The sequence below is a fragment of the Dromaius novaehollandiae genome, chromosome 5 (assembly GCF_036370855.1).
Source record: "Dromaius novaehollandiae isolate bDroNov1 chromosome 5, bDroNov1.hap1, whole genome shotgun sequence".
NCBI classification, from domain to species: Eukaryota; Metazoa; Chordata; class Aves; order Casuariiformes; family Dromaiidae; genus Dromaius; species Dromaius novaehollandiae.
The window spans coordinates 20565173-20581679 of NC_088102.1; the positions used below are offsets into that span (position 1 = coordinate 20565173).

At 40.0% G+C, this 16507-nt stretch overlaps 1 protein-coding gene across 4 annotated transcripts in view; it reads left to right on the forward strand.

Annotated features, from left to right (window-relative positions):
* The window catches only part of FOXN3 (forkhead box N3), a 222166-nt gene that overhangs the window by 189070 nt on the left and 16589 nt on the right, over positions 1-16507 (forward strand). For 2 of the 4 annotated variants that reach the window (XM_064512204.1, XM_064512203.1), the window contains exons 5-6: positions 2249-2314; positions 14309-14417. In XM_064512204.1, coding sequence (XP_064368274.1) covers positions 2249-2314; positions 14309-14417 — 175 coding nt within the window. The remainder of the gene's footprint in view (positions 1-2248; positions 2315-14308; positions 14418-16507) is intronic. The other 2 variants (XM_064512205.1, XM_064512206.1) reach the window with 2 other exon arrangements.

The window sequence follows — 16507 nt, forward strand, 5'->3', positions numbered from 1 at the left end:
GAATCATGGTTGTGCTTTGGAAAATAGCTGCTTTGAATGCAGTCGTGTGTTGTAAGCAGCTCATCCTAGTGTCATGAAGTCGTTACAAAAACACGGTTGTACCATTAGTGATCCAAAGACTAAGAATACACCTTTCAAGATAAACTGGTTGCACCTATATTATCCCAAAACACAGAGTTTGGACAAGCAAAAGCCAAAGTTAGTAGGAAGTGTATATTTTCTGGTTGTGTCTCTTTATTCTTTCAATAGCAAGATTAACATTATGCTACAATGTCACCCAATGGTGGGACTTTAATGAAAGTAAAACAAGAAAATAAAATTTTAGGAACAACCTACAAACAAATGCTGAAGTTGGCTGTATGAATTATGATACAGTAAATTCGACTTCTGATTTTTTTTTTAATTTTATGGTACGAAGGAGCTGGGGGAATTCTGGTATGGCTCGGCTTTCTTTTCTTGGGCTGCTTTGTTTTTTGTTTAGCTTTTTAATGTAAATACGTTATAATGTAGATACATGTTTTCAGTTTGGCTGAAGGGAAATGTTTGCTTTGTGGTGTCTGGATCCAGTCCTGCAAAATTCACGCATTCAGAAGTTCAGCTGTTTGGAAATGGCACTTTCAGCATAAACGCTTTCAGCAGCAATTCTGCTTTTGATAGATCTTCAGAGTTAAGAGTGAACCTAAGCTGGTAAAGCCCCTCTCCCGAGAAGCGTTCCTAGTGACCTCTGTAGAAGAATATGCTCACTGCCTAGGAGACGGGCAGGCATCTGCTTTTCAGGATATGGGCACCTTTTATTCTAAGGTAGTCTCCTGCTGCTCTGACTTTACTTTTACATCTGTTCTGCTGTTATTTACTATTCTGGCAATTAAATAATTGGGTAGTCACATTAGAGATGTGTTTACAGCTATTTACAGAAAGATAGTAGAGACTTAAACTAAAAAAAGACCCATCTTTAAGGGTCAAGTCAGTTTATATTTTGCTTAGGCAGATATTAAAATCCTCTTCTCTCTACATTGCTTATGTTGTTAATAACTTGTAGGGCTTCATACCACATCACATTACTCTCTTGGAAATAGTTTTGAATATCTAAAAGTACAAAATACAATCTTTTTTTTAACAGCGAAAAATAATTTTCTTACATAATAGCCAAAATAAAGTGTTGTGAAGCTATTAGCAGTAAATTGAATTTTTTGGTATGTAATTTAGCATAAATACTGACAAGCTGAAAAAAATAAAATAAAAACAACCATCCTGTGCTCATTAGTCATTCAGTTTAGCAGCGCCGAGGCAGCAGTCGGCAAGGGCGTGCGTCTTTATGTCTGCTTCAATTGCACACTTCATTTATTTGGCCACGGCCTGGCGGCGCGCTCCGCGCTCGTCGCGGCCTCTGCGGGCGCTTAGGGAGTCGCGCCCCGGGGCAGCTGGCCGCCCGGCTGGGGCAGATGTTCTTTTCAGCTCATTCACTGGCCATTGCTGGGTTGTTTACTGTTGTCATAGCTACCCCCATTTCCATAGCATAGCAGCCGTGCTGCTGTGTGTGAAGCAAGTGAATATAGTTATAAAAGGATCATATTTTGTTCTGTCTCTATAACTTACCATCTGTCAACTGACTGTTCGTGATGGATTCCAAAAACCAATTTAAGAACAACAGCAGCCAGCTGATGATTTTTGCTTGTATTAAAGCGACAATGGCTGAGGATGCAAATAAATTGGTGCTTCAGCGCAGTGCAAGCTTTGTTTCTTTCCCCAAACTGTAGCAGTTTTGCTTCCAACACATTCTGAAACATCCCTGAAATCCTCACTGACGAAGGAAAATGACCAAGTGTCAGCTTTTGTATTCAATCAGGTGTAGCTGCTCTCCGTGCTTTCCCACCCTGCTATTAGCCCATCCCGGTGTGTTGACTCGAAATTGTGATGTTGCATCTGCTTTCACAGATCATTTGTAATGAAATCTAAATATTCTTCAGCAAAATTAAATAGCAAATTTGTGAAGCTAACAGAGAAGGTACCATGCACACACAAGTACAGTTTGGTGACATGTTCATCCGTGCGCTCTACTTAGCAGTAGAATTGGGATCGTGTGCAAATTTGGGGGAAAATCCAAAATGTGATTGAAGAGCATTCTGAATAATGAGCTCTTTATATGAGCTCTACACTGCAGAGATTCGGTGGAATCTATAGTTTAGCAAGGGGGGGCAAAAAGATTAGCCCAGTTGTAAATAATGTATTTATTGGTTGATTTTTCCAGATCCTGACATTGATGCTGCCACTGCCATGATGCTTTTGAATACTCCCCCTGAGATACAAGCAGGTTGTGAGTAGATATTTCTATAGCATATAGCAACATAGACATGTAAAGTTAATATTCTCTTTTCTAAATATACAGTGTACCAGATAAAAAGGATTTAATAAAGAAATACAACTTCCCTTGTAGAGCCTTATACTTACTTGACCCTTACATGAAGTATAATTTTGTGGTTCATGTTACATTCATTGTTACATGAATGATAGTAATCCATAATCTCTAATGTTAAAGAGAGGTTATTGTTATTCATGACATACATATAATTGAGTAACATACTATTATCCGTACTGATAGAAAGACCTGGGGCAACAGCCAGGAGAAAGGCAGAGAGAGGAAGAGAGCAAGAGAGCGAAGGGTACATGGCATATGCTTTTGTTTTCATTTTGTTTTGATTTGACTCCCATCATGTGAGTTACCACAGCCATCTGGATACTTTCCATTCACTTGGGCACTGTTTCAGCTCCTTCCTTGCACACATCCTGCCCATTTCGCTGTTCTGCTCCATCCAGTTCCAGGCACTAGGCAGGCTCCGGGCAGTAAGGAAAGGTCTGTTTTCCTGCCAATAGGATCCCTCTTGTTCTGTGACTAGACCTGCAGTTTTGATGCTGTATATTAACAGAGCACTTAAGAGGCATTTGCCCCCACTGTACTGGGCTGTGCAAACAGTGAAAGGATCATCCTGCCCCAAAGAGCTTACAGTGAAGGCATTAGAGGAATCCATAAAGGGATACAGCCGCACAAAAGCAGGGAGTGCAAGAAAACAAACACATCACCAGTCAGCAAGCATGGTAGTAATGCCAAGTGACAGGCAGCCCTAAAAAAATAAAGGCAGAAGTTAAAATAGAAGCCATTACGAAGCCTGTCCTAGCATCTCTTCTATTGTTCTAGCTCATGCAACCAAATCCGAAATCTAGGCGAAGCCTTGATTCGCTCTTTGATGCTCTGCCTGGGAAGGAGAGTCGATTACAATCAGAGCATTTCCCATGCAGCTGGGGAGAGCTATTTTCTGCCTGCTTGGTGACCCCACTGGAGAGTGTCTGTGGAGAACCTCCGATGGCGGAGAGCACGATGCACCAAGAAGCTGTCTATTCCCGAGAGTGAGCAGTCTGTACCCTCCTCTCACCTAATCAGCTGTCAGGAATTGTGTGCAGTAAAAGAGGGAAGAATTCCAACTGTGTGTAGAGAGGAAAAAAGAAAGATTTTACTGGGGCGAGAAAGTGGGGCTGGTAGGAAGAAAAAAATGAGAGATTTCTAGAGGAGCACAAATTCAAAAAAGTTAAGATTGGTGGGGCAAAGAAAAGCAAAGAAGCTGGGGTAGAATGAAAGAGAAAGAGTGCAGGGGTAAAAGACAGACAGGACATGTGAGTGGGAAGAAGAAACAGAGAAGTATATTTACAGAAAAGAATGGAGAAAACACAGAATGATCCAAACTCCTGAGGAAACTGGAGAGCAGGAGAAGGATGCAGCTATGGAAGGGAAGAGATGCATAGTAAGCTGCATATACTAAACCCATGCTACAGATTTTTGTCACATGTGCATATTTCCAGCGTTGCAGCTGTTTGCATGGAAGTGGTTTGAGGACTTGGGCACTTTGATTTCATAGAGATCAGAGCTGTGGAAGGGCAAATGGCTTATTGCAGTTTTATTTTACAGAGGTCATTCTGAGGAGTGAAATTCTAACTTTTTAAGTGTGGCATGTCCCTCCTCCCATGTCACCTTCCCAGTGGGCTATTTTGTTAGGATGTCAAAAATTAGAGGGAGATAAAACAGAAAGATTGCTCCCTCATTCACATTGCTCCCTCCTTGATGTCAGCAAGTAATGAGACCTTCCTCTGTACCTTTAAAATGAAACCTGGTGTCGGCTCAGAAGTCCATGAATCCTTCCAAGTATTCGACAGAATTGGCTGGAAAGGGGAAGAGAGAGCAGAAATGTTAATCTCATCCTCATTGGTCCTCTAAATATCAAAGGAGAAATATTTTTATCTGTGTGCGATAGATTTTTGAGGAAGTAAAACAGCCCATCCTGTGTATTATAATAGGCTCTAGCTTTTCTACCATGTTAGGAAACTCTTAGACAACTTAGAGGAAATTAATTACTACTGCACATTAAGAAACAACTGCATGAAAAATAACTTTTAAAATTCATTGTCAAATAAAAGGCAAATGGGCTATAAAAATTTCATAGCAATTCTGAGCGTCGTATAGAAGCTCACAATTCATTGTCTGCTCCGTTACTGACTACGGTTGTCTGTAAATCAAGTTGTAAATTATCGGCGAAGTAAACATGCTGATACTGTTTGATCTCTTGAAGATTGGGGTTTCTGTCCATAGTGTCAGATGGTGGTGTGGTGTCAAGCATGTGTTAAAGCCGACAGAGCTCCAAAGTGCCCCTTCTTTTGGAAACAAAACTTGCCTGCGAGTGATTTGAAGACGTGGGGGCGTTACATGCAGTTGGACCACAAGTGCTGATAACTGCCTGAAAAGGCCCTTTTGGTATCTGAATCCACTTGACTGTGAGTGTGCCGGTTACCTTGACAACAAAGATGGTCAGATGAAGACAGAACCTGAGACTAATTTCACAATAAAACAATATGACAAGTCAGAAAGTTTAAAACCCTGGTCTATTAAGGCTTTTGCCTTTCCTAAGAAACGTTTAAACATCATTGTGAAACACGGATGTTGCCAAAGCAGATTATGACAGAGTCTGAATTCATGCGTGCATGGATCGTTACAGATGTTGGCTTTTTACTTTCAAGGCATCTTCTCGGATTAAAAGCTGCCTTTTCAACAGGATGAAAATCCGTGCTCGTCTGGGCACTGTGGATACTAAAAGCATCTTTATCCTAAAGTTAGCTACAGCCATCATTCAAAGTCTTGTTAAAATTTACTCTTTTAATTTAGTCTGCCAGAAAGGAATCCCATCTTAGTGGCGTTAGAAAATCCAGAGAGTAAACTATTGCTTTTTCCTAACAGATTGATTAACTTTACATTTTTAAATGACCATTTAGAATTCCATGTTCGTGTGTCAAATGCTGCTGAATGCCGCACGTGAATTTTAAAATCAGCTTTTGCTTTTATATGAAATTACGAAATGGTGTCTGAGCCTGCACAAATTCTGCTTACCACTTACCGCCAGTCACACCATGCTTTAATTTTCATGCAAAAAAAAGGAAAATAAAGTAGTAAAACACCATTATTTGGATTAACATGTGTTTGGGGAGGATTTACTTGGTAGACTCATGAAATTGATTGTTCACGTTGGCCCTAAAAGGTTGGAAATAATGCTATTATAGTGGGATTGTTGACATCAGAAATCAATTTCTGAAATATTAACACTTTGCAGTAATGTCACAGGCTAAATATTTTTAGATTGTAATTAAAGGCAGAAGTTCAAAGCAGCCAGTTCTGTGTGGGACTCTGTTGAAATGTACAGTCCACTTGGCACCAAGAATGGAGCCTGGAAGATAATTGTGATATGCTGAGAAAGGACATTTAGAAACATAGTTTTAAGATTTTATTTATTTCACTTTGTGTACGTTATTGCATTTCATTGAGTTTTGTATGGTTTAATTATGTAAAAAAAACCTGTTTTCTGTAGCAGCAACTACCACAAGGTATGAATACTTTGGAAATTAATAGTAGCCAGTACATGAATATTCATTCCAAAATATGTGTTTTGCATTGAGAATTGTATTTTGACCTGTAGGGGCTTGGATATTGGCTGGGCCATCTTGAGCAAGTTTTGTCACATTTCTGGATCTGTTTTTTCTGATGGGAATACAATTCACAGGATGGAAAAGAAAAAGGAGATGGTGAACAAATGGTTAAGCTCAATTTGGGACTCATGACCACAACTAAATGAAGCCTGTGGGTTACTCTGTATAAAAACGTTAAGGTTTTCGGTACTTTGCTTCTTACCAAAGTATCTCCTGAATGTGGTTGCTACCAGCTATCAGTTGTAATGCACCAGTGGTTTTAATTTTTGATCAGGCCTTGTACAGATGCTGAGAGTTTGTCATCTTTGCCTAGCACTCTTCTCACGGGCTCCCGTAACAGAGCGACATTCCTGACTCTCGGATTGTGTTGTCTTGGGCATGTCATTAAATCTTGCCGAACCATTATTTTGCCATGAATAAAATGAAGATTGTACTTGGTGTTTTTGCCATATATTTGAACCTTCAGAGATTTAAGGCAGGGTATGCATACTAAGTAGCGCTACCTTTTTAACTGGTGAGATCATTCGGTACTTGAAACAATTTGCTCTAGGGAAGGAGCAGTGAGAAGGGAGTGCGTGTAGTTTATAGCTGGTGCTATTGCTAGTGAAACGACGCTGTGGTCAAAGTATTATACTGGAAATCCTGATTTAATTCAAGAAGCTCCTGAGTCAGCAGTCTTATACTTAGCTTTGAATTCATGCGTAGTCCTTTGCCCGTTGCTATATAATTTTGAAATTGCACACCAATATAAGTAGATTGTTCAAGTGGAAGTTTAATACTGCAAAGAGCTACAAACAGTGTTTGCAGAAGGGGTTTGGGTAGAAACCAGGAAACTCTAGGAGGAGCCCCTCAGCTCTGGAAACTTATCTTCCTTTTTCATTACCGCTTACCCAAATTAGCTGGAGTCTGGTGACCTCCGGGATACTTTGCAACAGTAGTTTTATGTGGGAGACTGAAATGCTGTGGTAAAGATGTTTGGGGAGATCTGAGAATGCAGTGTTGGGTACTTCTTAAAAAATGACTTTTCAAGGGTGAGATTTTTCATTTTCTGTTCTGGAAATCATTATTAATCCTTGTCTCAAGGCATGTATAACCCAAAATAGATACATGTGATATGTTTTAAATTTGGTAGGAAAAGAAGAAAATCCTGAGAGAGATCTACTGTTACTATACCTTTATCCTTCTAAAATTGTACCCCAGTGCAATTTACTTTTTAAGCTAATGGAAGTGGATTGTATAAATGGAAGGCATATTTACAAGAATGAGGATATAAAATTGCCATAAAAACGGACAGAAATCCCGCAAGTAAGGTCAAAAAGAAAATGCTGCTATCTCACTACATTTTTATTGTGTGTGAAACTTGATAACTGCACTGTTCTGTATGTACCACTTGTAAACAAATTACTTATTAGAGCTGATTAGAAAGCTTCCAGCCTAATTCTTTATAGCAGAAAATAAGAGTTCGTTGATAGTGAAATATTTCGTAAAACTACTTATGATAATAATTTTATATCAAAATGAAATTTGGAAAAAAGATGCTGTTGTAGGGTTGAAATTTGTCAGTTTTTTTTTAAGGAATGGCATCCTCAACTTTCTATTCATGATGGTTTTTTATTGCAGTTTTCAGTCTTATGTCATTAAAATGAAAAACTGAGGTTGGAAAGAAAATTTACTGTCCTGATATACTTCTACTTTTCACCACCTATTCCTGGCATTTTGATTTAGCAGGATGACGATTTTTTTTGCTTGTTTTATGACATTTTTTTTTGCTTGTTTTGGAGGTGTCTTTAGGTTTTTGTTTTGTTTATTTTCATTCAGTGTTGGAACCCAAGAAATTTCATGTCTGATTTCTCCAAAATAAGCAATACTCTTGTTGCACATTTCCAGCATCTCAAAAACGAAGAATTGTTATCTGTGGTTTTTTTGCTTAATATGAAAAATAACTCTGAAGATTGAGGGGTTTTTTTATTAAATCTGCTTACACAAGGTAGGAGTGTGAGAGGACTTACAGGGCTATCTGGATGCACTTAACTCCTCCTCATCCTCCCCTCCCCCCAATTTTTTTGTTTAAGGCAAATAGCTTTGAAGATGCAACCTTGGTTTGCAGCTTTTCAGGACTACAGCCCAGGGAATTTAAGAAGTTGAAAAATTAGCCTTGAGGAGTAAAATAGAAGAAATTAGGCAGATGAGATCAAATTTATTCCTGAGGCAAGAGAATTGAAGTGAACAAAGTTACACTTTTGGCAGATAACATTTGCTTTTGGCAACTTCTGATGTCCCATCACTTACACATCATCAGCAATTTCCTATTTTCAGTTCTTGCAGCGCGAGATAAAGTACTCTGCTAAACACTGTCATGGAAGAGAAAATGGCAGAGGTAGGCTAAAGCTGACAGACATTAGCAGAAACCTGGTATCTCTTGTCTATAATGATTTCCTCGTGGTGCAAGAGATGGGTCTGGGAAAAGAGCCGTGACTTAAATGCATTTGTCACATGACGACAGAAGAGGCAGAGAACCAGTCTGTTCCTACAGGATACCTTCATACTCTACTGTTTCACTTCTTGAAAGTTTGTTTTCGATAAATACTATTCAGTTTTCCTCACTAGTCAAAATGTTGGCTGCCTTGAGCTAGGCAGTTTAATAAAGTGCATGCTTATTTCCCAGATGACACAAAGGACACGTGCACATTTGCTACCCCTTTCTTTTTAATTCCTTGATTTACAGTAAGTCACACTCAGTGCTGATATTTCATATAACTTCCACATGCCAACATTTAACCAAGAAGTTAGTTTACGTAGTAGGTTGTTGGGGTGTCAGTATGTCTGATGACCCTGTCCATGAGTATTTCCTCCTCCTTTTCCACTTCTATTTTAGTTGCTCTTGCCAAATTGGTATTTTATGTTGGACAATGAAGTCTTCAGAGAAGAACCCTGTCTAACGTGTTTTTTTATTGTTGCGAAGCACTTAGGTGAATGAGGTTGTTAACTCAGCTAGATGGGGGAAATTTGCTTCACCTCCACACACACTTGGGAATAAGCAGTTATGGACATAATCTGTCAAAGAACATGATGAAAGAAAACCCTTAGTTTGAGGTATTCTACTCACCTAAGGTGCACGTGACAATATGCTGTGTTAAAACAGTCCAGCACCAGCTGTGGAATGATCATGTGGCCTCGTAGTTATTTTCTGTCTCCAGCTACTGGGTATGGGCTGCTAGACGGCATCAGGGTTTTTTGTGAGCTTCTAACAGAGCTTCTTGACATTGCCTGAACATAGTGTTTTGATGGATTCAGATTATAGTGTGTTCTGCCATACAGTATTTACTTTATTGTCTACTAAACTGTAATGTAAAAGTTTGCTACAGAGTACAGAAGGCAGAGAGGTTATTTTCCCCCTTGGAGAATTTCAGAGATGTAGTTTTGATTTTTGATGTTAGATGCGTTGCTTCTCTCTGTAGTTAATCATTAGAGACTTGAAATTCCATCGACTCCTATGCAGGTTGTGGAATTCCACTAGAGTAGTGTAAGATCCAAAAATAATTTCCCCTTTAATGCAGCAGATTAGGGGCAGATTCGCTGTCTGTATACAATTTAACTCTATTTACTCCAATGGAAATATCTCTTGGGTTTAAGCTGTCTGAGAGAGGAGTCAGGTCTAATACCTGTGTCCAGACACAGCAGTGATGGAAGCTGAAAGGTGAATAATGATTTGGTTGTTTCAGATTTTCAGAGTTTTGCTGAGAACATATTTTGTGAAAAAGGAAACTTTTATCGGAAAGATGTACAGTTTGTTTGCATTATTTTCCTGAGTAGAGTTTCTGAGACATAAAAGTCTTGTCACTCGCACAGAAGAGGTGTAAATTACATTTTGCACTTCTGTCTAAGAACGGAAAACCATGTAACCTGCCTGTGCTGTTGGTTAAAGAAGCATCAGAAAAGCGGAGTCTGGACTGTAGGGTGTTAGTCCAGATTGGCATTGATTGATGATATGACTTAGAGTAAATTATCTTACCTCCACACCTTGAATCTTCTATCAAAAATATAAGTACCTAACCTCAAGGTGGGATTTTGAAACTTAATTAAAGCTTGTAAGGCATAAATATATTTTTGGAATAGAAGTCCCACATATTTTCCAGTAAATAATCTACAGCCTTTCAAAGGACCAACACTTGAAAATAATTCCTTGGATAATCTGTGCCCATCTTCATATAATCTGCACAAATTGAGAAATCAGAGGCAGGGAAAGTATCTGGGTACCAGGGGCAAGAGGATTACTTGGAGGCTCAGAGAGTCAGGGGTATTTCTGGTGTATTACTTGGCTACATGTGTAGCTCACACAGCAGCTGAGTTGCAGACATTTTTTTTAATCATTAGTAGATAACCTGTTGGTCTTGTGTGAGAAATGCAACTTTTTTTTTTAACATATTTTGAAACTGTTTATTAGCTGCAGCCTGCTTCCTAATTTTCCATTTTGCAGCCAAATATCATTTCAGTAAATCTATGTCATAGATGAGTCCCTCCTGTTGGCCGGTGCGTTGCATCAAACAGAGGGAAGCTCTAATCACCCAGCTTGCAGATCCTGCCCAAGCTTCCTCTGCACGAAGCCCTGAACAGGGTGGCATCTGTAAGAGGGCATCTCTTTACTGCCTGCTGCTCTGTGTGCTGGACTGTTCTGTGTACCACAGCCTGAGCCTTAATAAACTAGAGACAGTACAGGTCTCCTGAGCCTTGCAGTTTTCCTTTTTAAAGTATAAGCAGTTCATATATATAAAAAGATTAAAATGAATTAGTTACTGTCATTTTGGGATTGGTGGGTATTGATGCCACTTGAAATGCTGTTTTATCAATGGAGACGTGTGAACAATGGAGATCAGTCTTACAGTGGCATATTGGTTATGTGGATGATCTGGAAGTTAGTAACTTCTACCACTGAATTATTTTGATCCTCCTTTTCATTTTATGTTTAGAATGCTACAGAAACCAATTTACCAACAAGTTGTGTTTTTTCCTTGTGGTTCCAGATGATTACTGAAAGGGTACACTGCATCTTGTAGTGTCCTTCCTCAGTTGCTCCTTGCATGCAACCTTTCTGCTCATCTGTCCACATAAGTCAACTAGTGACATAGCATTGTTGTTGCATCGTAATTCTGAGAGTTTAAGAAACGAAAGGAAAAGTTACTAGCAATAACTCTGCTTTTGCAAGCTGAAATAATAATTGAATTCTGAGTGGTGATTTCAATATACAAAGCTATGGTATACTTCAGGGAAAAGTCATGGTCTCTCTGCTCAAAGGGCTATGATCTTCTTGAGCACTAATAGTACTATTGAAGTCTTTGAGTGGGGGCAAGCTAAACAGACCAAAGCATAACTGATGTGAATGTCATGGGTGGGAACAAGTACCAGTGGATTAATGTGGCTTTTGGGGGGATGTTTCCAGAGAAAAAATTCTACTTTTTTTTTTTTTTTAAACATCTTGTTATTCCTGTATGGAAGATGTGGAGTGTGTGTGTTGAGATGGGAATGGTTTTAAACGTGGAATTTTTGAAGAGGATGTTGCTGAAAAGCACAAAGTGACTTAGAAGGACGCCAGGTGTAAAAGGTCATGGAAGATGGAGGTATGAGGTAGGGTGGAGTGGGGCTGTGGATATATAGGAAGTCCAGGCTATAAGACTTTGCAGAGTATTTTGTATGTGTAGGAGTGGAGGAAAATGAAACTCGGAGGAAGAAAAGGAGGAGAGACATGAGCCAACATTTTTGGAGGAGAGATGGGGAAGAGTGGGATTTCTAAAAGAAGCAAAGGAAAGGCTAGGAGAGAAGACAGGGTGAGATTAGCATCAGCTGACTTTGCCAACAGACCAGGACAATTAGGTAAATGTAGAAAGGAGACTTGGAACTGAGCAGCCTTCAGCTCCATTTTGCAGTAGACTTGTCAGTGTGTTTGCCTTGAAGTTGTGCAAGTCCTTTAGGCAACCCCTATAGCTAACTGACACGAGACTGTGTCTATGTGTATGTAAATGCTTTATTTCAATATAAAACACTATGGTTTGTTTCAGAGAAGAGACGAAGTCCCGAGATATCTCTTGGTCGAAACTCCTGGTTTGTTTCTTTGTAGGGGACTTGGTTAAATATAGAGAAACTGTACTGTGTTGTGCAGTATAAAATCTATTCCTCTTCTAAATATTTTGCAAAAGCCATGCCCATTGGAAAGGATTTGTCCTTGTATTGATCTTTTGATATTTAGCAGTTTTATCTGATGCTTTGAATTTGCCTGTTATCTGTGCATTTTATGTTAGGTATATGCTTGAGCAAATTACTTTTCTTTTATGATACTGGAATTTTGAACTTCTTAAGGTCATGCGGTTGAAAGAAATACTATAAAAAGTTCAGATTTTTATTGGCATTTTTAGTAAGAGAATATTCTCTTACAGTGTCTACAAACCCAAACACTGAAGCATTGAAAGCCTGCTAATCAGTGTCCCCTAGATGAGACAGACTTCATTGATTTCTCATAATCTAGTGCTGGAGGAAAAAGTGCACAAAGAAGCAAAGTATAAATAGCAAAAAGTAATTTTTAAATTACTTTGGTCATTGAAAGCTGGCCCTAGTTGTTACAAAGTAGGTTCTGTGATTTTAGCTATTTGAAGCTGCGCTTAAGCACCTAAATATAAATGACCTGTTCTTCAGAGGTGCTCGAAAGCAAGGGTGGGCGGAAGGCAGTGGCAGGATTTGATGAGAGGGGTGTTGTCCTCTCACCAGCTGGAGAAAGATTATTTTCCCAGAACTAACCTTTGTGGTCTGCAGTAACGCAACGTGAGCATGCGGAAAGCAGTTAGGAAGGGGAGCGTGAACGTGGCTTGGTATCGATAGGAAGCTGAAATGTACCTCAGCAGCTTGGAAATAATGTGCTTACAAGCCTGCTTTTCTCCGCCTCAGAATATGCTAGTGTTTTCATGCGTGAGCGTTTAAAGTTCTAGCCTCCCTGTAACTTGGTTAAATGCAACATTTAAAAATAAAATTCCATGGGTGTATATATATTGATATAGATTGTGTCTATCTTATGTGTTTATGTAGTATCATTATATTAAAAATAACCCACCCAGTAATGCTAGTCGTTGTCTTTTTGGATGTTCCTCATGAGGAGAAGTTATGATAAAAATGAGGAATCACAATAAAGGTAAAAGAAGAAGTGAGCAGATGGGCTAGCTGTGGCCATTGACACAAAAGGTCAGGCTGAGGTGGTTGGGGGTCCCGGATCAGCTTGGGGGCACTGGCCGACTGTGCACACGGCATGATGGCATTGCGCCCAAGTCCCCGTTCTGCGCCCGGGGGAAGGCCTGGGTAAGGACTGCGGCCCAACGCGTAGACGCCTCCTGCGGCCGTCCCTTGGCAGCACGTCCCCTGCTGTTCTTTTGGCCGGGGTGGCTGCTGAGGACTAGGCAGCAGCAGAAATGTGCCTGGCTGGAAATGAAGTACCTGGTTGTAGGTTCAGATCTTGCTGGCCAGAGCTGCAATTTTGATATCCAGCCAAATCAGAAGTCTCCAATGAAACTTCTCGTCTCTAGCGGCCTGTATCCGTGTAGTTCTGTGTTGCTGGCATCGGCACAAAACACTGAGCGGGGAGGACGCAAGGCTGTGAGCAGGGCATGTGATGGAGGCACATCAGTGCTGTCAGGTTGGGTGACAGAGCTCATCAGGAAAAAAGAGCTAATTGGGGATCTGGAGCCAATGCCTTTTTATCCTCTTCTCTTTCCCCTCCTGGTAAGTCCACATTTGTTGTGAATATTTTATTTTGTAGGAGACAGAGGCCACAAGATTGTTGCTCAGAAAGTGAGCTAGGCTGATAAAATGTTATGACCTGTGTTCTTCCAGTGAAGTGCTTGAATTCTGTGTCTCCGTAAAGGGTCATTGTTTCTTACTGTAGATTAAGTAGTTACATCCATACTTACAGCAGTATTTGACTCTAAGTACATGCATTCCTGGCAGAACTGCAAATACAAAGGTAAAGCGACTCAGTTGTACAGGGAATGATCTGCAGCAGCTAGGTCAGACAGTGGCTTCCACAAACCATGTTAACATTGGCTGCTCTTAAATTTTTTGCCATATGCAGGCATAGCACGGTATTCAAAAAAGTGCCTGTAAGTAGTTGACATTGAGATGTAAAAGGTAAGCAGTGCACTACATGGGCCTCTCTGATGTTTTCTAAAATCACTGAAAAGCTTAACTTCCATGTTTTGCTCACACATTTTTCTAACTTCTTTAAAAGGAAAAATTTTCTTTTGTTTTTTAGTTCCTCCAGGAGTGATACAGAATGGAGCTCGAGTTCTGAGTAGAGGAATATTCCCTGGAGCCAGGCCGTTGCCAATCAACCCTATAGGAAGCATGGCTGTTGCAGTAAGGTAAGAGCGGCTTCATAGCAGGATCTTTATGAACAAACGAGTATATTGCAGAGAATGTACAAGTGTATCGAAGCCCTGGTCAACAGAAACCTTTACTGCTTGTTGCTGCTTCTGAGATTTTAAATGAAAGAAACTCTGCCATCTAAAACTCCTGGATTTTCATTCTTTGCAGGATAGTCATGTCATATCTGTCTGTTGCTCTCTGGTTTGTTAAAAGCATGGTTTTATTTTCACTAACAAGTCGCAGGTAGGTTATGGTGAGACCTGCCTGGGGTGACCTCTTTTTCTAAGTGCAGACGTATCCCTCCCCTCCCGCCCCCTCCTGTTTTTTGTAAAGACAGCTTCCTGAATCTTTTCCTGGGATTAAATACCAGTGAGAAGAATATCAATAATGCTGTTTAAAGTAAATTCTGAAAGATATCTGAACATACAGCTGTCATTATTAACTTAGGTCTTTGTGAGGTAGTTTCTTTCATTACAGGTTCTATTTCAAGGTTATACTGAAACATTCAAGGATAAAACATTTAAGATAGTCAACTTTTTCAGAAAGCAGGGCAGTAAGAGACATCTAGTGATGGTAACAAGAACTGTGATTCAATAGTTTGCTTTACTTAAAGCAATGATGGTTTGTTGTTGGAAGAGTGATTTGCCTCAAGTGTAGCTCCATTTTCAGTCAGTCGCAACAGAGATTAGTTTAGTCAAGTGTGCTGCCAGTGCCCTTCTCTTTCAAAACTCTCTGTATCTGTAAATGCCATTTCAGCTGGGCAGTTAGGTGTTTTGGGTGGGGTTTCTTAATCAACACTGACTCTGCTTTGCTGGGCTGTTCCAGTTCCACTCTCTGATCTGAGTAAAGGGCTGCAAGACAGGGATAAAATACCTTGATGACTGCTTATTCCATTATTACTTGCTTGGGATTTTTCCCCATTTACTCTTTATATTTTTATTCCTTTTCAGAATCAGTGTCTAGTCCTCTGGATGCAGTTTTTCCATCCAGTAAATGGAGAGAGAGAGAGAAAGAGAAAACCTGTGACCTTTTTATACCCTTGATGCTTTAAAATGCACAGAGGGGAAGACAATAATTGGAATAAAATCCATGATTTTTGATAGGCAACTGTTTCAACTGTATTTCCATTTGCTGTGCTGAAGGAATGCAACCCTGAGGGTCATCCTCCAGAAGTCTACAGAGTTCCTCTCCATCTCGCTTTTCTATGGTCTGGCCTTGCTAGCAGTGGCAGGTCAACCATCTTCAATAGTTTTGCCGCTGGCATTTAGCCAGAGTTTATATTCTGCTCCAGTGGGGATTGCAGAGCTGTGGGACTACTGGATCACTAATTATATATATTTTTATGAGGTGCTCAAGGTAAAGGGAAGACATTGTGGTCTGAATGTTATCTCATGAGCTTATCTGAATTCCCGACTCAAGGCTTTTTCTTAATCAGAGGAGATGACCTGTTTCATAACCAGGGTTAACTTAGGGAGGAGAGAGAACTGTTTTCCCTTCCTGGCCATTCAAAAACATCCTTCTGTGTCGACACCCCAAAATTGCTATACCATAAAGGCTGTATACAGTTAACTTCTTTGCATTTTTAGAGGACCTGTTTTCTTGTTTTTTCCAGCAGGTAGAACAGGATCTTTTCCAGCTATCAGCTAATGTAGATTTGAGAAATTAGGGATTTTACCTCTCCCTCTGTAGTTATGTTCTTTTTGCCCTGTCTCAGAGAAAAGCACTTATAAGTAGTTCAATGCAGACATATTTCTAATTCTTTTTGTTCCCTTCTCCAGCCTTAGGCAGTATTAGAAATAGAGCACTACGGATGTATTCCTACTCCGCATGACGTCTGCTCATGTTTAAGGGCTCCTGCAATATCCCCCCTTCTAATTCTTGAAAAGGGGGGAAAAAAGACAAAGGCTGCGGAAGATTTTGGGAAGTTAGAGGTTCATCCATCATCAGAGAACTCGCTGCAGTAGGGCTCGTTCAGCAGGCAGTTTTGTCTTGTGCCTCTTAGGGATATTAAGATTTAGAATTCCTTCAGGAAGGAGGTCAGTCTGTATGCAAGGTACCTCTTAGAATATCATTTGGCCCTCTTAAA